The sequence below is a fragment of the Lactuca serriola genome, chromosome 8, assembly GCF_051521515.1.
Source record: "Lactuca serriola cultivar US96UC23 chromosome 8, Lser_US96UC23_V15, whole genome shotgun sequence".
Lineage (NCBI taxonomy): Eukaryota > Viridiplantae > Streptophyta > Magnoliopsida > Asterales > Asteraceae > Lactuca > Lactuca serriola.
The window spans coordinates 105,339,979-105,364,476 of NC_136415.1; the positions used below are offsets into that span (position 1 = coordinate 105,339,979).

Below are 24,498 nucleotides of genomic sequence, written 5' to 3' on the forward strand. Positions count from 1 at the left end.
TATAGGATGGCTTTTGGAACATGGTTTGTGGCCCGTTGGGTGTGCTTCTTGGTTGGAGCATCGATTTTCGTGACAAAGATGGCGCTCCGCTTGTGGTTTGAGATGTTATCCGCAGCACCATTTGTGCGGCTTGTTGTGAGTTGTTGATTGCCTGGAAAATCGGCTGCAACGGGGTTTGGTTGAGGGTATTTTGTGCATCGATTGGGTGGAAGCTCGACGGTATTGTGTTGCTGAGGGTGGACGTCAAGTATTGGTTATGGGGTGTGTTTTGGGTTTGTGATGTCGCTGATAACGGTGGTTGGTTGTCGGATGGCAATACATCATTGGTGCTTATGACACAGTTTGTCGGTGTCACGGGAGTGGCAACCGACTCTAGGGACGTCATTGAGCGTATCGGGCTATTCTGTTGTACTGAGGGTTCACCGGCGGTTTCGTTCGTCATCCTGAGGGTGAACCGGAATGTGGTTTTGTGTATTGTTTTTCACATAAATGGACGGCACCAAATGATGCGACCTTGGCTCTGACCACCAGCTCTCAGAGTGTTTGCTATCGTCAGAGGAATCTGCAAAGTCACAACAAAGAAGGTCATCAGCCGTTTCCTGGGAGGAGGTATCAGGAAGAACCTTTAACGATCAAGTCAGTGGGAGATATCTAGGTGGGTGTGATGAGAATTGAGAGAGATCACTTACTTCTCAAGGTAGGGCGGAGTCCCTTTTATACTAAGGATCCTCGTTGTTATGTACGGGGAACAAGGAGTGCAGTTCCGGTAGGATCCGTTACTCTGATTGGCTAATCATGTCCCCTACTGTGTCGGGGCCAACGATTGACTCAGATGTTAGTGCTCCAGGCATACTCTTAGTCGCCTGGAGCCATTGTATTTGTCCTATAGCGGGGATGCTCCTGACGAGGCCAGACTTCTCACGCGGGGGTTCCTACCTGAGGGAACACCCAGGTGCTAGAGCCCTTACTAAGGCGTTCAGACAAGGCCTGGCTGGGCTAGCTAGAGGATCCTTCGACCTGGGGTTCACGCTAGGAGGCGCGTCATCACTTTTGATAACTTTTAACTTTAGTTTTTAACTAATTTAAATTACTTTTGTCAAACACTTTTGGTTTTCAACTTTCAACAAGTTTTATCAAACATGTACTATAGAAAAATCTCATAATACAAAGTATATATTTAGCAAAACTAGTTGATAGCCGTAATCTGGTAGCTAGTAGTTGGAGGCTGAAATATGACAACAAGAAATCTTTCCTTTACTGAAGACTTCACCTTTAGCGATGACATCATGCCAAACACGCCTTTTGTCGTCGCTAAATCCTCTAATGTTGCTAAATAGGGCGTTAGTAAAGGTTAATGATAATCTGTGTGACAATGATGACAATCAATTTGGTCCGTTAGTTCGAGATGTTGATCCAACATATAAGGTTTAATGGCGTCAATGATCAATAGAGGTGATTTGGTCGTTGCTAAATCCCTTTGAAAAAAAAACCGTGAAATCTTCCCTCCATTATTTTGAGGAGCTTGCTTCAGACCATACACCTCTTTATCTAGAATATAGCAATGATAAGGGAATTTTTCATTTACGAAACCTGGAGGCTGTTCAACGTAAATAGTTTCTTCAAGTTCTCCGTTAAGAAATGCACACTTCCCATCCATTTGAAATACTTCAAAATAATTTTGAACTGCATAAAAGATGCGAACTGATTCCAGTCTTGCTATGGGAGCAAACATTTCTTCATAATCTATTGCTTTTTCTTGAAAATGCCCTTTTACCACAAGTCATGGTTTGTTCCCAGCTATATTTCCTTCTTTATCCGTTTTGTTCCGAAATACCCACTTTAAACCAACAACTGATGCATTCTTCGGAGTGAGAATTAATCTCCAGACTTTGTTTCTTTCAAACTCATTCAGTTCATCTTGCATAGTTTTGACCCAATCTGCATGATCAAGAGTCACTGTAACAGTTTTAGGTTTGATTTTGGATATAAAGGAATTAAACATGAAAAATTCTTGATTAAAATTAAAAGATGCTTGTTTCTCCTTTTGTTTTGAACGAGTTAAAACACCCAAAAAAGTATCTCCAATAACTTGAGTTTGTGGATGATCTCTCGTCCATTTCGTCAAAGGTGGATAGTTTAGATCATAATCAGGATTTAACTCAACATTGATTTCTTCAACTTCTGATTGATCATCATCTTGATTTTCTGAAGTTTCTACTCCTTGATTGTTTAGAATAGAACTCCCCCCCTGTAAATTTGGATTTAAACTCTCCCCTTGCACAAAATCATTAATATCTCTTTCAGTTGACTGTGTAATATTTTCTATTATAGGAGATGAAGAAGCAGAAGGAAAATCAGAAGTTTCTACACTCTTTCCCTCGACTGAATGAGTTGTAGAAACAACAGTTTCTTCAGAAGTTTCAACATTTTGTAACACTTCATCAACCAATTTTAATAATTCATCACCATGGTTGTCAGTTGCTTTGGTTTAAGAAGTTATTGCCTTTTCAGGTTCATCAAAAAAATTTAAAAATTCTTCATAACGATTCGTGAGAGGAATTGTTTGCATGCATGATTTCGGAAAAATTTCTCCTATTAAGCCAACTTCTTTCTGGATTGATTTCACATATTTGTCATCAAAGGTAACATAGTAGCTTTCTTCTATTTTCTATGACTTTTTGTTTAAAACTCGATATGCTTTTGAGTTAAGAGAGTATCCCAAAAATATTGCTTCATCATATTTCATATCAAATTTGTTATGATGTTCTTTGGACCACAAAGATCTATATGTATTAATTCCAGTGGTTTGATTATCTTGGTATTTATGATCAAATAATCAATTTTTTTTTTCACAGTTTGCATTCAGTACACAAATGTTCTTTATCATATTTGAGAAGTGGAAGACCTCTGACAAGATCTCCGATAACAAGTTTGTTAATATCTTTGAAGTTGAGATGTGAAAGTCTCCTATGTCACAACCAACTATCATTTGATGATGCTTTCGCAAGCAGACAAACAGAAAGTTTCCCTCGAATAGGATAAAAGTTGAGAGGATACACTTTGCCTTTTCTTTTTTACTTCAAAATAGATTTCTATGATTCTTTGTGTATAATTTCTAATCCTTCTTCATCAAAAGATACTTTAAGACCAGTACCTATAACAAGTTGAGAAACACTAATAGATTTTGTTGTAAGCCTTATACAAAAGCTACCTTACGAATTGTGAATTCGCCATTTGTTATCATTCCATATCCTTTGATTTCTCCAGTTGCATTATTTCCATATTTCACTCTTCCACCATCTTTTAGATTATGATTTTTTTCTCAGTTATAATTTCCTTCTAGTCATATGACGAGAACAACCACTATCAATATATCATTCCAAATCATACTGCTCGTCATGTATCACTTACAAAACTAAGCAAATTTAGGAACTCAAGCGATCTTGGGCCCTGATGAGAAATCTTTGTTTTATTAATCCAAAATGATTTTCTGATTAAAGTATTATTCGCCCTTTTTCCAATTAAAAAACTTCACACTACTAGAAAACAGCCCTTTAATGACGCGCAAACAATGACACTCGCTGATAGAGGACGCGCATTTGTGTGTGCACTAAAAATCATGTCATCTTTCTTAAAATTTAAAGGATTTAGGACACGCATTTTTGCGTGCCCTGAAATTAGTGTCTAAAAAAACACAGCGGGCACCTATAATAAAATGTGTGTCGTCTAAGGCTGTCACTTTATAAATTTTAATAGCATGCGCGTTCCATCCGGAGGGAAAAATGAAATCCCAATTAATTAAAAACCCCGCCTTCCTTTTTTAGGGCTTTTTGTCAAGAACTTGCCCCGCCTTCCTCCACTGCACGTTCTCTCTTCTACATCTCCACCGACCGATCACTCTCTCCTTCCCTTCTCTTTGCAAATCCTAAGTCGTCGCCTTCACCATCAAACCCAAGGATTTGAGAGTCTGGAGTACAACTGATGACATCCGATCACCGACGACTCTATAACAATTCTTTCTCATACTTGAACCCTAGATCTCGCCTCCTTCCATCCTACATCTCTATGGTGACCACGGCTCAACATAAACTCCACCACATCTAACGGAAGGTATGACCACTATATCTCATCATTATTTCGGTGATTCAAATGGATGCGACGATATTGTCTCCATCACAATCATCAAGGTTTTCCCTCTTCAAGAGTTTCCCTTCTCCTTTTTTTTCTTCATTTATATGCTTATGACTCTCCATTGGGGCCTTTGATTTGGGGATGCTTTGGGGATGCTATGGTGCCTCATTTTCTCATTCCAAACTGATCTATCTAGATTTCCCATTCTTTCTCGCTCCTATCTCCCTTTGGCACCTACCGATTCTTCTCCCTTCCCCGAGACAAACGTCGGTCACCTAAACTCAAATACTCTAAGGATACCTGCTCTGATTCATTCCCAAAAATCAGAAAATCTCATTGTCTATCCCATAGTTTATCGATTCAGAATTTTGGGAGACAGAATCGTGCCTTATTTGTGGTTCGTGGCCTACACTATTGCTTCACACCCTGCGCCACTCTTATCTGCCCTAGCTCGTCCGTCCTCCACCACCTCCTTTGTATGGTTATGTTTATGAATGTATGTTATTCTTGATTCAACACATTCTATGTCAGCTAAATGCAATTTTAACCTATATAGTTTTGAAGGAATACAATTTGAGAGGTTATTGAAATATTTACATTTTTTGTAAAATTTTATACTTTCTGATAGGGATTTTTATGTGGGTTTGGTTTCTTAATTTTTATTGGAACCATGAAGACCTTCAAGAAACCAAACCCACATAAAAATCCCTATCAGAAAATATAAAATTTTACAAAAAATGTAAAAATGTTTAAAAAGATTATTTTGGTTTCTTGACAATTGATTCCCCTAAATTTTATATTTTCTGATAGTTTTGATTTTTATGTGGGTTTGGTTTCTTGATTATTTTCGATCATCACAACTTGTTTAAAAAGATCAAGATTATAGTAAATTTTGATGATGTAATGCCGATTCCAAATGTCAATAGAGTTAAAACTTTACATTCATTTCCAGTCCTTGTTTTAGAGGTCTTAGTTTCTTAATCAGTTTTTTAATTTGGAGATAGAATAATTGGAGTCCTCTTGTTCAGAACTTTATTCTATACATATTTATTTGTTCAAAATTTGAGACTTCTAACTATAATCTTTCCTGCACCACAGAAAAAAGGGGGACAACTTGGGACATGTAATTGGATTTCTAAACAGGAAACTTGGGTTCAGAAAGCATAGTTTTAGATTCTTTGTAGAAATGACAACCAAGTTGTAAATTCCAAAACCATAGAAAACGTGCTTATGTTTCATTATCTACTCTATATTTACCAGATATAAGGTAGAGATGCATGTTAGTCACTATCATATTTGGTAATTGGATTATGTGCATTACAGGTGAACATGGAATATGGTCTTGATCTTGGTGGTGGCACTTTTGATGTTTCACTTCTCACCATTTCCAAAAAATAAAATAGTCAAACATGGCATTTAAACTGGTTTCAGAGTTTTTGACAATTAATTCCCCTAAATGAACTTTGCATCTTATGTATAAAAGAGGTTATAAATAACTAATAATATAGAAAATGAATTCTTTCCTTCTTGTCACTAATATTAAACTGCAGGTATAACAGATGAATTCTTTCCTTCTTGTCACTAATAAACACAAAGCTAGTTCTTATATAGAAAAAATGATTTAAGCCTATTTCTATGGTTAACATGTGTTGTTTCTTTTTGACTTAAGGGCTGTTTCTTTTGGGACTGTTTACAAGCGCTATATTGATGAGAATTTTCGGGTTGGTCTCAAATCTATGCTTGTTGCTATTAAGGTTCTTAACAAGGAGGGTCTTCAATTCCACAGAGAATGGCTTGTAAGCTTCTCTAGTTCTCTGTCCTTGCAGCAACTAGTTCTTTGTTTTGTTTTTATCTTCCTTATACCATTCTAATCTATATCTGTAATGGCGTTTTGTGTTGTAGACTGAAGTTAATTTCCTTAGTCAGCTCAGACATCCCAATTTGGTGAAATTGATTGGGTATTGTTGTGAAGATGACCACAGATTGCTTGTTTATTAGTTCATGTTTCGAGGAAGCCTTGAAAATCACCTCTTTCGAAGTATGCAACTTCCTTCAATATATATCTTTTTTTTTCTTTATGTCAAATGTCTTAAACCCCCTTTTTCCTAACTTCAATACTTTACATAACAAATAGTATATGGCATCTTCAACCATGATAGTTGTAATACCAACTTAAATACCAACAATGATCATAAAAAGCCTTTCTTGGTAACTGTATTAGAACTTTTAGTGATTTAGTGGTAATTGCAAGAGGGAGAGGAAAGGTGACAATCCCTTCATTATGTTTTAGCAGCTAGGTCAAAATTGTTTATTATATCTGACTTGTTCTGTCTTTCTTGCCCTTTTAACAATTCAATTGTGCTTTATCATTTTTCATGTTTGTACTCTGATCACAAATATGTAAAAGCTAATACTGATCTAGCATAGTTTCATTATTGTAAATATTTTTAAGGAAATAGGGTCGTTGATATCTTGGTGTGTGGGAAACGTGCTTATATATTTCTGTTAATACAAATAAGATTAACAAAGAGTAAAGACATTAAAAATTTATAAATGACTATTTAATTTACCTTTCCTGGCATTCTAAAGGACTAAAAAACTTGTGAAAGAACACCATATTTTGTATACTGTTAACTTATTTTTGAAATCCTCATAAACAAGTGTGTCATTATCATGGCCAACAAGAATGATGATTGCTTTTGGGGCAGCAAAAGGCTTAGCCTTCCTTCACAATGTTGAACGACCCGTAATCTATCGAGACTTCAAGACTTCCAACAATTGCAAATGAACAGAAGAAAATGGGTATGTTACTATTTTATGAATTATTGAAGGTTATTATTGTTTTTTTAGATGATTAATTTGTTCCTTTTGGTTTTTTATGTGAGAGAAGGCGTTTTCAACAGTGGGGACATTGGTCTATATTGCCCCTGATCTGAAGTGTTGTTGAAGATCAAGTTTATGGTGATTATGAAGCATGCGATTTGGATAGGAAAATCTGCATAGATTACGTGGTATGTTAATCTTTTTTTCTCATTTAATCCAAACTCCACTCGAAAAAAATGTGTCATTTATGTTAAAAAGATGAAGTAACAAACTAACACGTTCTTTCTTGAATCTTGATTCAGGAACGCGAGAGAGAACACTTCTCACAGTTAATAACAGAGGGTTTCACTTCTTATTGCAAGAGAAAGAGAAGAGATAAAGTATGTAAATATCAAGAATCTATTTTTCTACAACTTTTCTTCTTTTCTTTAAAGCACTAAGTATAAAAAAATACATTGTTTTTTATTTTATATATGAATCTTGGATACTTCACAAGATTCTTACATTCCTTTGGTCAATTATCATTCCTCTCATAAGAAATCAAAATCATTCATTTTATCTTTTTAAGGTTATTTACTGATATGATTTATTAATTTCCGAAATTGCCCTCAAGTACTGCAAGTCAGAGGTGTATATAGTCAACTCTGGGATGTCATTTGGTCAATTATCATTCCTCCCATATGCTCTCAACATTGGCTGCATTCAAAAAATAACAACATACTTTCATCAACTTATTTACAATATCATTGTACTTTTGTTTTCTTAAATTATCGCTATTACAAGTTTGAAAAATCTACCTAGTTATAGGCATGCCATTGAAATATAAAGCAACTTTCTCTATGATACCTGAGTAACTATTCATGTGATTGATTAGTTGACATTTATATTTTTTTTTTCTTGTATCAGGTACAAAGTACGATTTTGATTATAAATCTCCTAATAGATTAGGACAAAACTTCAAGTCAGGAGAAGATATGGTTGAGATGTTGAAGAAGGTTAACACCATGTTCTGAAAAATAAGTCATAAAATTGTCTTGAGGTTTATTTAATGGTGGTTGATGGTTTTGTTTTGTTGATGGATTTTAGCAATGGAAAGATAGTTATGGCATTGGGGGGAGGATACAATCTCAACTAAATAACAAATTCATTACTTTCTTGTGTATTAGTTATATTAGAAGACAAACATATTTTTGAACCCTTTGAGATTTATCCATTTGTCTACTATTGGAATGATTATTTTTATGACATTAACTTTTGTGCAATGGATTGTATTTTTTTGTATATGGTATTTTATTTTCTAGTATGAGACATGAAATGCAAATTTAATTTGAAAATTAGTAAATCTAAAAAAAATTAAAATTACAATACGCAAAAATATGTGTCATCTTCATTTATGACATGACATTTCTTGATAGCGGCTTTAATGATACACACTGCGTGTCATAAATGCGCGTCGTCTATAGACGACGTGCAAAAGTGTGTTATCTCTCGTTATGACAGGGCTTTCCTTGACACACATCTGTGCGTCGTCTGAGTGTTTTACGACACACATTGCGCGTCGTAAAAGACTGTTTTTCTAGTAGTGTGAGTTTTTGCATCACAAAGATTTATTTCACCAAAAGAAGTTTTTCTAATAGAATTTGCTTTTTTTGTGCAATCTTTTCCAAAAAAAATTCTTCTTCCTCTTTTATTTTTTATTTATATCCTACAATATTAGTATAATGCTCTTTTAGATCTTTCTTTGGAATATATTTTGTTTTTGTTGATGACTTGTATTACTTTTTGAAAGAATAAGTGAATTAGTATTTTGATTAGAAGCTTTTTTCATAACAAAAAACCATTGATTTTTATTATTAGAACAAAAACATTATTATTAATTTCCTTTTTATTCCATATTTTCTTTCTTTCAATCAAATTCTTTTTATATCTAGCATTCATTACTCTTCCCTTTACTTTTATTTCTTCAACAGATTTTTGTTATGTCACATTCATTTTTTATTCATCACCGAAACGAAGGTAATGATGGAAATTGGAAAAATGAACTCAATTACTAGTGCCTTAGTAACCTTGTGGCTCCTATTGATCTAAGTACAATTCATGTGCTTCCGGTAATATGGGTCCGTATTACCTTTCACACCTACTCATATTTATCCCAAAAATTGTCTCGCAGTTAACCAAGTTACTATACACGAAAAGAATAACACAACAACTTAACCCGTTGAATAGTATTTCATAATTAGGGATTGTTATAATTACTATAAACGATTACAATGTATTTAATTTTACCCCACGCAATGCCTCTTATATCAGGATAGATAACATTATACTAGCTATATGGGATGACTACTTCCTATTTTAACTTCTAATAAGCAGCTTCCATTTCCTGGCCTCTTCAGACGACATCTACTTCATCTCTTGTTGTATCCAGGATCATCTGGAATGTCCGTGCCTTTTACACATTCGGCTTTGCAACTCTTATATTCTTCGGGAAGTCATCCTTGAAATACCCGTCTTCTCCACACTCGAAACGTAACTTATGGTCGTTTGTACATTTGTTAGCATAGTGACCAGTTTTGTCACACCTGTAGTATGTCACAACTTCTATGTATTGCCCAACATGTTTCACTTTGCACTTATCGCACCACCTTGCTTCACCATTCTCCCCAGACTTCCTATTGTTAGGGTCAGACTTCGAGAATTTGCTCTTCGTATTGACTTATCTTCGGGAACTTACTAAATTTTGTGCTTACGGTTTCATGTTTAAAGTGTTTCGCATTTTCTTATATTAAAGGAAGGACACAACTTGATTGCATCGTATTCATTTGAGATTTTCAGATTTAATAACTCTTATGTCTATAATCTGATAATTGTTTTGATTCAAATGGTTTTATTTTGATCTTTGAAGTTGTAATTTGAACAAATATTTTAAATTTTAAACGAAAATTTTGGTTCGGAATTTATGACGTTACAGAAATATTTTCGTTTGTTGCCATAATAATGATTTCCACACTACAGGACTTTCATCGATCAAATTTATGCAATGAAAAAATGAAAAATCTGTCGATTTGAGAGAGAGAGAGAGAGAGAGAGAGAGAGAGAGAGAGAGAGAGAGAGAGAGAGAGAGAGAGAGAGAGAGAGAGACTACTCATGCTGACTTTCACTATTAATTTGTAATGACCCATAATATAAGTGTGATTAGTTCTTCTTTGGCTTTTGAAAATTTAATAGGTCTTAAAATGAGATTTTTTACTTTATGAAGATCGATTATGTTGAAAAACCCCACAAGTAACGTTTGGAAATGAAAGAGTATAACACATATGTATAAGTCAATCCTATAACTAAAGAAACAATACTCGTGACATAAACCATCATCATCTTGAAAAAACATATGAATATGAATATAATATTTACAGAAAGGATCGAAAACAATTAATGAAGAGTGTTTGGTGGTTTGGTTATGTAGAGTACCATGTAAATTTGTTGGATCCTTTTAACCTGGGCAGTTGACCTAATTCACCAAAGGTCAAAGATCTAGATGCAATAGTATAATATCCTATTGTTAATTTGTTGGTTTTATAACTTTTGTCTATAATATATTACTGAAACATATTTACATAAGCACCCAATATTATTTAATTTGGTTTATATGTTTATAAGTCTTGGTGAATGTGAAAAGTGAATTGTGGGAATGCGAAGATGTATTCTCCAAAAAATGGATCCTGATGTGGTGAAAAAGATTAAATATGGTTGGTGAAATGAAGTACAATCTACCATTGTCAAATATAGTTTCAACCAAATTCCAACCTCTTTTACTTTATTCATAGTTAATTTATTAGCACTAATTAATAAAAAGATGCACCCTTTTTCTTATATAAATCATCCTTTTCTAACCAGCTCTTACATACATAATTTCTAATCTTCTCTCACTTAAACACACATACACCTCTCCTAAACACACTGCCGACTCAATTCTTTTACTACACTAAAAAGTACTCAATGGGTTCATGTGGAATTTTTTCAGTAAGTGTGAAGCAAAGGGACATCATCGCCGCTACATTGCCTGTGCAAGACCACTGGCTACAGATGTCAAACCTAGACCTACTCCTTCCGCCATTGGACGTCGGAGTTTTCTTCTGCTACAAAAGATCTCTTCCTCATGAAGAGAGCGTGAAGATAATCAAAAAATCACTAGCACAAGCACTAGCTCCGTTTTACCCGTTCGCTGGAGAAGTTGTCCAAAACAACGATGGTGAACCTGAGCTGCTCTGTAATAACCGTGGTGTGGATTTCATTCATGCGCATGCTGACATGGAGCTTAGGCGGATTGATCTCCACCACCCAGATGATTCTGTAGAGAGAAAACTTGTTCCCTCTAAAAAACGAGGCGTTCTTTCTGTTCAGGTATATATACGTGTATAATTAGTTAACTTATGTATATGATATGCCTAGACACTCGTACTTACTACTTAGAGACATAACTAACTTTATTTCCACCCATTTTAAACACCAGCTGGAAAACACACTCAAGGAATTGTAACTTTCTGCTTTTAATTGATCCAAATATACAAAAACAAAAAAACAAAAAAAAAAGATTTTAAAAAACGAGAATTTTAGATTATCATGCATCGATCGATCATTAGCAACTTTTTGGACAAATCGAACTGACATCACAATAGTAATTAGTCTTTTCTTTTTGACAGCAAAATAAATAAACAAAAGGTCGGGATAAGTTCCAAGCTCCAACTTCCAAACGCAAGGGGAATTAAAGCCTAAAAATAGTAAAATTAGTTGTCTAATCAATCTTTGTAATTTATGGGGTAATATGCATATTTTTACCTTTACAGTAATTAACAGCTTACTCATAACACATTAAAAAGACATGAGATCAATTAATTAACTAATACTAGAACGCTTTTGTTCTTTCCTTAGTTATTTGTTTACTAAAAAAACTTATCATGCTTTGAAGGAGAAGTTAGTAGGAATTTTGAGAAAGTAGATGACATCGGATGTAAAGAATAAAGGATGTCATGCATGCAATTTTTTCAAAACTACTACACCACTCTAGCTAGTAATAATACTAAAGTTTGACCTATATGTAAATATTTCTAATTTTATCTTTATTTCCTCTATTTTTATGTTGCCTAGGTCACAGAACTAAACTGTGGAGGCTTGGTAATCGGATGCACATTTGATCATCGAATAGCTGATGCGTACTCAATAAACATGTTTTTAATTGCATGGGCTGAAATTTCTCAATCGAAACAAATTTCGTCTCTTCCATCTTTCAGGCGTTCCATGCTTAACCCAAGACGCCCACCTGTTATGGACACCTTCTACAACACCCTATTCGTCCCTTTATCATCTCTCCCTCCACCACGTTCTTATTTCCCAGCCGAACCCCTCATAAGCCGCATATACTACATTCAAGCCAAAGATATTAATGACCTTCAATCGAATTCCAGTTTTAATGGAAACCCAAAAAGAAGTAAGGTTGTATCGTTTATTGCCTTTTTATGGAAGATAATTGCAGAGTGTGATGATGGCTTCAACACGTGTAAGATGGGCGTTGTAGTTGATGGGAGAGAAAGGCTAAACGAGGTCAACTTTGACAAACTCTCTTTATCGAATACAAACTCTTTTTCCATGCGAAACTACTTTGGAAATGTACTCTCTATCCCTTATGGTGAGGCGAATTGTGGGGATCTAAAGGAAATGCCACTCAGTCGAGTCGCTGACATGATCCATGAGTTTGTGGGTCCTACAATGACTGAGGAACATTTTAGGGGACTCATTGATTGGGTTGAGTTGCATCGACCCGAGCCAGCAGTTGCAAGAATATACACTAAAATGGAAGAAAATGAGGGTGAAGCTGTAGTTGTGTCATCAGGGCAACGCTTTCCTGTAGAAAGCATTGATTTTGGATGGGGTAAGCCACATTTTGGGTCGTATCATTTTCCATGGGGTGGTCAAACTGGATATGTAATGCCGATGCCGAGTGTTAGGAAAAATGGGGATTGGATAGTTTATATGCATATGCTTGAAAAGCATTTAGACTTGGTGGAGACCAAGGGAAGGAAGGTGTTTAAACCTTTAACTCCGTCATACCTTGACTTTTAATGATCAAATGTCATATATCAATGTAAAATATTTATATATATTGTGTTTGTCACCCATTCTCGTTGTTGGGTTTAAAATATGTAATTGAAGTTATGTTTTCATGGCAAAAGAGTAGTGAAATATGTTTTAAGCAATAATTTTTGCTGAAAGTATATTGTTATAAACGGAAAAACCTCATTAGTGGTAATTATAATGGTTTTTTTGCAAATCTAACGGAAGTAAATTGCTACAAATGGAAAAGTAGTTGTAATTAAAAAATTGCATATTCACATATACACCTAGATATAAACACCTACACAAAATTATTTAAACGTATGTATAGTCATTACAATAGCTATATTAACATACCAAAAATCTTACAAAAAACAACTACTCGTTTATACATACACACATATGCTTATTAGAAAAATACACGACATAACTTTATACATACACACAAATTCGTGACAAAAACTAAAGAGCAGCATATCAAAACCAAAACAGCCAGAGAAGGAGAAAAAGAATAGTATTTTCTACTCTTTAAATATGAGATGACCTCTTTGAGTCTTCATTTCTCATAAGTGTTAACTTTTTTAAGTTTGAATTCACTATGAATTCCAGACAAAGCAACATGCAATTGTTGTCATAAAAAATGAAACATAACAATGACAATATAATGTTATTTTGTTTTAAAAATGAAAATAACATACTATTTTGTCATAAAAATGAAAGTAACATATTCATTTACCTTAAAATTAAAGTAATTTTGCCATAACAATAAGAATAGAATGTTATTTTTATTTTAAAAATAAAAACGACATGCTATTTTGTAAAAAAAATAATAATAATAAAATAACATATATATTCATATATACCTTAAAAAATAAAATAAAAAATAGCATATTTTTGTTTTAAAGCCGACAACGATAATAAAACCAAAATTTTTTTTAGAAAAAAAGAAAAAAATTAAGCTTATGGGTTTTCTTTGACATTATCTACTAAAACATCATACTACATATTTTTTCATTTTAGATGCTTATTGCCGATTGCATAAACGTATTTGGCAAAAAAGAAAGGGCGGACCCCTCTATGGTCCATGTTGCTCGTGAGCCGTATGCCGTATGCGCTACGCCTCTGTTTCTCGTACCAGTTTCCAGTTTCCAGTTTCCACTTTCCACAAACTCAATCTGCAGCCCCACCGTCCCTCTTGAGGCAATGAGCAGTGGTTCGGAGTGAAGGACTTCGTGGACCCGGCCTCACCTCTGATCAGTTTTCAATTTGAGCTCATTCAAGGTACACACCAGTAGGACCTATATTAGTACTATTTCTATCTCTTCAGAAGAATTCCCTCTTAAATCTTGTACTGTTTCGTTTACTACAACCAATTATCGAAGAAAACGAGCTTCACGTTTTGTATCTTCTATCGGACTTGTGTAATTCATAGAATAATATTGATGTTGAATTTGGATCGAAGTCTGTTACTGAATTTACCTCGCTGAAGTCCTTTTAGTTTTGACTCCAGAACTCTTAGTTTCTTAGTTTCATGGTTTAGTATTTCAATTTACAGAACGCGAGCTTAATTTCTGTGAAATTGGTTTTGTATTTCGCGAATTATTTTCTTCTCGGTTGAAATTGTGATGATAATCGGGGAAACGTGTAATGTCAGGAACCAATTGTAGTGATTGTGGAATGTGATAATATCCTTAATATATCATTGACACTATATAGCAAGGTTATGCTGAAGTACCACATTGCTGGAGAACCACAAATACCTGTGTCCAATTTTTATTTTTTTTGAGATTAAAGCCTAATCTCTGTCACTGTTGTCTAGCTATTGATTATAAAGATAGAACTGTGTATCTTATATGAGATTGAACTGTATGTATAGATGACAGATCAGGGATCTACATATACATTAGATGAAGCACTTCTGGCCATTGGATTTGGGAAGTATCAAGGATGGATAATTGCTTATGCAGGTCTTGGTTCCATTGCTGAGGCAATGGAGGTGATGATTCTTTCTTTCATTGGTCCATCTGTTAGGTCTGAATGGAACCTCTCATCTACTCAAGAGAGCCTTATTACAACTGTGGTTTTTGCTGGTATGCTTATTGGAGCATATTCATGGGGTGTCATCTCAGATAACTTTGGAAGGAGGTAAAACCTACTCTTTTCTAACCAGAATATTATGGTACTTACTAAATATCCTCTCATCTTATAAACTTGATTCTCTCTGTGTGTTGTAATAACTGGTTTCCTGTATTTTTCTTCACTAGAAAAGGTCTTCTGAGTATTGCTATTGTGACTAGTGGAGCTTCACTTTTAAGTGCTTTCTCTCCAAACTATATTTCATTGGTGATTCTTCGTTGCATAGGAGGCATCGGTCTGGGTGGTGGGCCCACTTATAATTCTTGGTTTTTGGAGTTTGTTCCTATTCCAAGTAGAGGAAGATGGATGGTTATTTTTGCAACTTTCTGGACAATAGGAACAATAGTTGAGGCTTCTCTTGCTTGGGTACACCTCTTTCCCTCCCATCATCTTTTATTTATTTTTGTATGAAATTTTAAGGGCTAAATTCAAGAAACAGCAATGTTTTATTAGTGTTTTAATATAAATTTTCATACTTTTTTTTTTAATTCTTTTTGTTTAGATCGTGATGCCACGTTTTGGTTGGAGGTGGTTGCTTGCAATATCTTCACTTCCTGCTATAGCTGCTCTCATTTTTTATAATCTTGTACCTGAATCCCCAAGATATTTATGTTTAAAAGGTCAAACAACTAAAGCTTACAATATTCTGAAAAGAGCAGCAGCTGTCAACAAAAAACAACTTCCTTTTGGGATCCTTCTTTCTGATCAAATCACCTGTTTTGATGAAGATTTTGATACATTAGAGGATGCCCATTTGCTGTCTCCAAAAACAAACAAAATGGTTGATTTTAAAACAAGCTTCTCAACCCTGTGGATGCTGTTCTCATCAAGTTTGATTAAAACCACGTTTTTATTGTGGGTTGTGTTTTTTGGAAATGCATTTTCATACTACGGGGTCATACTGCTGACCTCAGAGTTGACCAGTGGGCAAAGTCATTGTCCTTCATTGACTTTTTCTTCGGTTTATGGTTCTTCTGAAGATTCTATGTATAGAGATGTATTTATCACCAGTTTGGCAGGTATGAGACACCATCTTTTCTATAATTTCTAACACCTTTTCATGCACTAAAACATCTTTAATGTATTATTATTTTTTTTCCAGAGCTTCCGGGGCTTCTTTTTGCAGCATTCACAGTGGACAGGATTGGGCGCAAGCATTCAATGGAACTCATGTTCTTCATAGGCTTCATATTCCTTCTCCCACTCCTTTCACACCAATCTGAAATTCTCACAACGGCTTCCTTATTTGGATCACGCATGTTCATCATTGGAACTTTCACCATTGCCAATATATACGCTCCAGAGGTACACACAACACAATACTCTCTCTCCTCAACCAGATTAACCAATCTACTTTTATCCTATTATCTTATCTTTACTCCTTATACGCTTCTTTCTATAGATATATCCTACTGCTGTAAGGGCAACTGGTGTTGGAGTAGCAAGCTCTGTGGGTAGAGTAGGGGGAATGATTTGCCCTCTTGTGGCGGTTTATCTGGTGGCTGGTTGCCACCAAATGGCGGCAATTGTTCTGTTTGAGGTTGTGATTATTCTTTCAGGTGTTTGTGTTGTGTTCTTCCCACATGAAACCATGGCTCGTGAATTGGTGGATACTGTTTCTGTTCCTGATTCGCCTTGAGAATTTAGTGGTCATAAGTTAGAAGAAAGTATAGATGCCATATTCACATTTGTTGTTTGTAAATGCACCATTATGCTAGTCAATAATGAGATAATGTTCCTGTATTTCCTGATTCACCCTTTTTTATATGTAAACTTTAAGGATGGCTTAGTTTATAAATACAAAGTTGTTGTAAATAACTAAATAATATTCTAATGGGCAAATTACAGGAAATAAAAAAAATACTTTACTAATCATATCAATATTGGCAATGTGCTTTATTATCCATAATAACAACATATTCTTTACCAATAATAGAATTGTACTTTTATTGCATACTCATAATAGCAACACACATATATTTTGCTACAAATATGAGCAATCCACTTTATTTATTGCATCTTGTGGTAAAAGCAAGGAGTTGCTATCATGAGGAAGGAATTATAACTTTATAAGTATGTTGCTATAGCCTATATATTTGAAGAAAATGCAACCATGTTGCTATTATGGAAAAACAAATTGAACCACATTGCCAATAATGAAGTATACGAAAGAAATAAACTACATTACTATTTCCTGCAATTTACCCTGTTCCACGACCTTTTTACACAAGGGATCACAAATCTGAGAGATAAAAACAGTCTCAAAAGTCAAACCACAAAGAAACCAAAAAGTTGGCATACAAAATCAAAGAGCTCAAAATTTAAGACTGAAACTCTTCATGAAAATAAGGTCACCACACCAGTTGGAGACATAACACATGACAAAGTCATCTACAAAACCATAAGCAACAACAAAACCACTCCCACAAGAAACCCAACAGAAGCACGTCTTTCATCAGCACCCGCATAATAAGGCTCGATCATAATCCCAAACCTGCAACTCCCAGTTGATGGATCATCTTTAGTAACCGTTGAAACATTAGGAAACTTACACGCTTCATCAACTTGATTATTAATCTGATAATAACTATTAAACGCATACGAAATATTCTGTTTCGCATCCAAATCACCACAAGAAGTCCCGTACCCCAAACTCGTACAATCTCCAAGCGCACACGCGTAACTAACCGATTGCGCGATCGACGGGTCATCCATCTTAACCGAATCCTTCAACACACACCACTTCCTTTGCAAATACTTCAAATTCCGGGCAGGCACAAGTGCCCCGGTCACAGTCGTCCCAAGGTTCAACGCGTATTTCGGCTGCCCATCATAATAAAACACCCCCCAATGCCTCTCGAAATTCCCCGGTTGAATACTTTTCTCATCCTCATCAATCAAACTAAACAAATACGCTTCAATCGGACCTTGTCTCATCGGCGTCCCTTTCCCACCCGCTACCCTACTCATAAACCCTTGCATGAAGCGTTGCGCGTACTCGTTGTTTCCATTCCGGTCTCCATCACTCGGCCACCCGATTTCCCCTACTATGATTCCCATGTTTGCAAGCCCGTTCTTTTGTAGGGCCCACACGAGGGTATCGTAGTTGGCATCGAACATGTTGGTGTAAGTGGTCCCGCCGTCGTTCACCGGGGTGGCTTGACCGTCGAAGAACGCGTATTCCACCGGGAAGTTGGAATCGATGTAGAGGCTTATGAATGGGTAGATGTTGACTGTGAAGGGGGACCCGTTGTCGTTTAGGAATTTGGTGATTTGGAAGATGTAATCGTGGATGTCGGCGCGGAAGTCGCCGGAAGATGGGACGCCTGAGGCGCCGCTTTCGTAGACGTCCGCGTTTTGGGGGACGGTCACTTTGACTTTGGCCCCGAGTCCGGCTTTGACCAACGCGGCTTGGATGTTTTGGAGAGCCGGGAATGTTGTTCGGAGGAAGGAACCGTTGTATGTTGCTAGGAATGGTTCGTTTCCGACCGCTACGTATCTGTAATCACAACGGAATGGAATGAGTCATTACATTCCATGAACATGGACATGGACATGTTTAGTTGGGGTGTAGGAATGGAATGGATGTTCATATGAATTGAATGTCTTATATAAAGTTGAGTGATATTGAAAGTTTTCATTCCATGAGAGAATGAAAAAGACTTAGGAATAGAAATTAACACTATGGAAAGGAATGGTCTATACTCCTTCAATTCATTTCTGATTCTATATGTGAAGATTACAAGAAATGTAAGTTTAGAAGTTATGGATGGACATAAGACACCCCTTGCTAATGAATGAATGAAAATTAACAAAATGGAAGCAATCATTAGACAAAATAAAAACATCTTTTTCGTTGGACATTCCAACTACTCCATTCATTTCCTGATTCTATCATAATACCATACCCTACCTTTATATAATCGGCCAAAAAGATTTTTGTTCCAAAATAGAGTTTACACCTTCGAAGCTATAAAAAGTAAAATCTCGAAGACTAAATATGAACAACCTCATCCGTAGCTTAAAGTTTCCAACTTTTTCCATTTTAAAGGCCAACAAACGCATGATGTATACATCAAATGGATGTAAACACCACAACAATCGGAAATACAAAAAGGGTAAACGATTAGGAATAAGTAAAAGTTACAAAAGATGGAAAAGTAATGAAGTGGTGACCTGATGTTGACACTATTAGTAAGATGGGCTGAAACATTTTTGGAAACCCATTTCTCAGCAGCTTTCATGCTGCTAGCCATGGTAGAAAGCATGTCATTAGGGATTCCAACCATGACCTCAATTCCTGACTTACTCAAAGCTCTCAAAGCCCCATAGTCTGCATCGAAAAGCTTCACCTTTTGGATTCCGTTGTCCACCAGCATCCTCACCACTGTTTCCGGCGGCAGTGGGTGAGACGACTGTGTTCCCCAGTTAGCACCGATTCCATTCACTGATTCCACCCAACACAGGAATGGAATCAGCACAAATAGTACACAAACTCGAAAACCCCTTCTTGGGTTCCTCATAAGTTAAAAGACAGGTTTTATCTTCTTTTAAAAAAGTAGATGAGGATACTGTTTCGACAACGAAAACCCACAAAAACTTAAAAGAGCACAAGATTCGTAAGTGAGAAAGATCAAGATGTTAGAAAGGAAGGATTTTTAGACCAGAGTCATACAAAAGAACAGATGAATCAAGTAGTGAGATTTGTTACATAAAGATTTGAAGATTATTTTGCATCTGGGTAAAAGAACAGACAACAAAGACGACAAAAGAAGAGGAAGTGGAATGACTAAGCAAGAAATCTTGTAAAAAATTTCTTTCAGGTTGAGTTCTTGGGATGCTAGAAAGCGACTCTAGGTTTGTAGATAACTTCAAAATTATTAAAGATGGAATGGAACAATAGAGATTTGAGAGATGTAACCTAGCTGGAAAAATCCCAGCTTCAGAGTGATGCTATCAATCATGCGTATCAATAAGCATCTACACTACACGAATAAAAAGACTATTCTAATGAACGTGTTATTTTAGGGGTTATATAAAACCACGTCAAATCTATAAAAAAAAAAAAAGTTATTGCATCAAAATTACACACTTTTTTATATAAAATTAATAAAAATTTAGAAAAACACAAGGCACCAATGCTTGAAAAGCAATTAGACAAAATTATATAAACGGCTTTTATGATTTATCAAAATCATAAACTTAGTCTATTTTGATTTATTTTAAAAACATATGGTCACTAAAACTTACCGGTTGGTACTAACATATATAAAATATCTAAACTTTGGGGGTCCTAAATTACTTTTTCACTTTTATTTTTTTATTTTTATTGCTTAGAGAAAAAAACTGTAAGATTGAAAATACGTGATATTTAAAAGAACTTTAGATAGGATTCAAAAAGTTTCTCACCAGTCCAAAATCAAATTTTTTCTATGTTTTTTGTCCGAAAAAACCTTAAAAATATGGTTATACCCTTTTATTTTCTTATATATATATATATATATATATATATATATATATATATATATATATATAGTCCAAAATCAAATTTTTTCTATGTTTTTTGTCCGAAAAAACCTTAAAAATATGGTTATACCCTTTTATTTTCTTTTATATATATATATATATATATATATATATATATATATATATATTTAATTTTTTAAATACTATTTTAATTTTAAATTAAAAAGAACATAAAATAATTATCCTCAACCCCACCTCTCTCTCTCTCTCTCTCTTATGGATGGGATGAATGAACAATGTTTGACTGAAAAGTCAAAATTAGATCAAGACATTTCTTAATTGTTTCATTGCTTCAGACACCATCTCCACTTATTCCACCATCTTTCTCACCTTTGATTCCAGTTCTTACGCCAATGGAAACATCTTCCGTTATCAACATTTCTACAACCAAATTCATCATCTTTGAAATCCATCTACACTTGTAAAAATCTCTAAAGCTCTGCAAAAAATTAACTTGGTTTTGAAAATGATACAAGATCTTTTCTCTCTCTCTCTCTCTCATACATACACGATCATCTTCTTCATCAAAAAACCCAGATACATTTCACACAAACAAACACACTTTGAACGAAATTAGAATCCCGATTAATGTTGTATGGGGATGCCATAGGATTAGATCGAGATGCTTAATCTCCAATTGGGTATCAGGTAAAAAAGCATAATCTGATCATCATTCTTTCAAAACCTTATTCAACCTGTTTCGTATTTCATCATCTTCATAAAAACTTTGATGGGTTTATAAGGATTTACCAGGGGAAGACTATCTTCCTTCTTTAACACCACAATAGTATCATATTGTTTCAGGGATTCCATTTTCCATTTTCAATTTGGTTTGAAAAACCCCATGACACCAGAATCAACCATTCCTTTTTTTTTGTTCACATGAAATGGTTTGTAGTATGATACTAGCGGAATAGAATTTAGTTGATTCCAAGGGAGGGTAGCGTTACAGATTTGTGAGAGAGAGGCGACTCCTCCGGTGGTGGTGGCGATGGTCTAGCGAGAGCAGGTCTCTCCAATAATCTTCGAACAAGGAAGAAGAGAACCCGTTAAGGAGAGAATTTAACAACTCTCTAAAGCAGAACTGATGTCGTTCACTATTACCCTTCTAACTTGTCCCTGGTTGTGATGGTGATGTCGAAGCAGAACCGATAGTCACTACCCAACTCGATTTGGGTTTCTTCTGTTGGATTAGTGTCTAAGCCCGTAACCATATTTGTCAAGTACTTGACCCGATTGTGCATGGTCCTTTTGGGTTGCCTTCACCAGAGCAACTTGACTGGAGAAATAATAGAGAAAGAGGTTATTATGATTTATTAATATGTTATAAGAATAATATATTAAAGGAGAAATCATATTTGTTTAATTAATATTGGTCAATAATTAATTAAGAATTAATTTAGTGATCAAGTGTAATTAATTAAACTAAAGGGGCTGAATTGTAATTATGTGATAGTTACAAAATAGGGTAATGGTTATCCTAGATATAGGTTGGATGAATTCAAGGGATAAGATATCCTTGAAATCGTCCAAAGGATAAAGGATAAAGGGTTTTCAAGGCTTATCTTATTGTTACTTGGTGGGCAAGCAACTAGATAAGGATAAGGACTGAAACCCTAATCTCTACACCTATATATGATGGGTTTTAGCCATAAGAACTTTCCTATGTGCGCATGCAAAACCCTAATGCTTGGATCTAGGCTTTCTAATTAAACATGCTTTGAATCCAAGACTTTTTAATGGCTAATTAGGTTAAATAACAACATTGAAAAAGATCTAGAACCATACCTTTGAATTCCTTGTTGATCTTGTTGTCTTGGAGCTTCTAGAGTCACAATTGTCACTCCTCTAATGGCTTACAAACACCAATAGCAAGGAAGATGATTTAGGAGAGAGGAGAGGGGAGGAAATCGGCCAGGGTTCTCTTACTTTTGGTGAGGTGCCGATTTCCCTTGCCCATGGGATCTATTTATACTTGTAGACTCCTTAAGGGTTACAACCTAAACCCTAATTGGATAATCTTCTCTTAAGGCTATCCAAATCCTTTCCTTAGATAACTCATTGGACGATTTTGAAGCTATCCTAGCTTCTAGAATCCGTCCACTATATATCTATAAGGATTTATAGTCTAAAGCTTAACTATCAATCAATTGACAGTTTATACCCCTTTATTTAATTAACCTCTTTAAGTCACCAAATTAATTCCAATTAATGTTATGACTTATATTAATCAAATAACAATATATTATTATTTATATTATTCCCATAATATATTAATAATATTTACTCTCTCTTAATAAATCATCCTATCAAGTTGCTATGGTGAAGGCAACCCAAAAGGACCATGCACAACCGGGTCAAATACTTGTCTAATATAGTTGCAGCCTTAGACACTATTCCAACAATATAAACACCCCTTTGGCACATGAATTCGTCCATGCCTTCTTAAAGGGTTCTTAGGTCCGATTTCATAGCTCCTCCCTCTCTCTCTTGTCTCTCCATTTGCTCTTGGTGTTTGTGAGCCATTAGAGGTACTACACTTGTGGTACTTGCTTTCAAGACTTAGGGTTTGAAGATTTGAGTTGTTATTGCAATATAACAACAAAATGTATGTGATCTAATCTTCTATGTGTATTTCGAAAATACTAGGGCATATTAGGGTTTCTTTATGTGTTCATAATGTTGTGTATCTAATAGTGAAAACATAGATCCAATTCTAGGGTTGCATGCACACATAAGATTGTTTGTACAAAACCCATCAGTGGTATCAGAGCCTTTGGTTAACTTGTTTTCAATTAGTATTATACAATTGTATGAACTTGACATATTAGGGTTTATAGCCAATAAACCCTAGGAGGCAAGAATTTCGAGATTAGGGTTTCTAAACCCTAAAATTTGCGAAAATTATGAAAGGGTTTTTTAAATCCTTTCCTTTGGTTCAAGATTTCAAAATCTAGGGTTTGCAAACCCTAGGATTTTCGAGATTAGACTTCTTCCCCAAGATAAGATCCTAAATTTTAGGGATTTGGATTATCCTGTATCTTGTAATTATCCTTTAATGGTTATATATGGTAATTAAAGACTTTGAATTATCCCATCGCATGATTTTCGAAATTTAGAGAGATTAAAAGGATTAGTATAAATTAATTGTTTAATTGGTAATTATCCTTCATGATTTAATTAATCCCTTATGATTTAATAATTTAAATTAATAGTTTAATTCAAGATAATTATTAAACAAGAGTTTTAATATTTAAAATTTTAATTTAAATAGTCTTAAATTTCGAAAATTTTAAAGTGAGATTAAAACCTAATTGTTTTGAAAAGTTTCAAAACCTGCCCTCAAGTTTTGGAATTTAAATTAGTTGATTAAAAGTTTAATTTTGAAAAATGTTAAAGTCTAAAACCCTAATTTTGAAAAAGTTCAAATTACACCCTTATGGTTTTATTAAATTAATTAAGTGTATAATTAAAAGAGAGTTAATAAATCCATAATGATGAGGTTTATATTTTATTAAAAGTGTAATTTATAAAATTTAAATCACCTTGTATTTTAAAAGTGTAAAATACACCCTTATACTATCTATAACATTAAAAGTCTAATATTATATATGTATAACTAAAATGCTAGTCTTACCGTTAATAGGCTTCATTCACGAAGCTGGTCTATAAAGGGGGTATAAGGTTATGGCCTATAAAATGGCCGTTTAATGGGTATCCACTCTTACTCACCGCTTCCTTGATTGGTGGATGGTCGTTAGCCGAACGGGTAGG

The 24,498-nt window shown here is 34.8% G+C and overlaps 3 protein-coding genes across 3 annotated transcripts; 2 read left to right on the forward strand and 1 right to left on the reverse strand.

Moving 5' to 3' along the window:
- The first annotated feature begins 10,848 nt into the window (after positions 1–10,848).
- LOC145066209 (coniferyl alcohol acyltransferase-like) lies at positions 10,849–13,220 on the forward strand. The gene is made up of 2 exons (XM_079013418.1): positions 10,849–11,355; positions 12,100–13,220. Exons 1-2 carry the CDS (start codon positions 10,951–10,953, stop codon positions 13,069–13,071), a joined length of 1,377 nt encoding a protein of 458 aa, XP_078869544.1. The 5' UTR covers positions 10,849–10,950; the 3' UTR covers positions 13,072–13,220.
- Positions 13,221–14,097: 877 nt separating this feature from the next.
- Positions 14,098–16,941, forward strand: LOC145066206 (organic cation/carnitine transporter 7-like). The gene is made up of 6 exons (XM_079013416.1): positions 14,098–14,343; positions 14,939–15,207; positions 15,327–15,564; positions 15,701–16,217; positions 16,301–16,503; positions 16,601–16,941. Exons 2-6 carry the CDS (start codon positions 14,939–14,941, stop codon positions 16,835–16,837), a joined length of 1,464 nt encoding a protein of 487 aa, XP_078869542.1. The 5' UTR covers positions 14,098–14,343; the 3' UTR covers positions 16,838–16,941.
- A 419-nt stretch (positions 16,942–17,360) lies between these two features.
- On the reverse strand, positions 17,361–20,201 carry LOC145066208 (glucan endo-1,3-beta-glucosidase 6-like). The gene is made up of 2 exons (XM_079013417.1): positions 19,375–20,201; positions 17,361–18,697 (listed from the first exon to the last, which is right to left on the reverse strand). The coding sequence occupies exons 1-2, from the start codon at positions 19,719–19,721 to the stop codon at positions 17,590–17,592; spliced, it is 1,455 nt and encodes a 484-aa protein (XP_078869543.1). The 5' UTR covers positions 19,722–20,201; the 3' UTR covers positions 17,361–17,589.
- Positions 20,202–24,498: the final 4,297 nt, after the last annotated feature.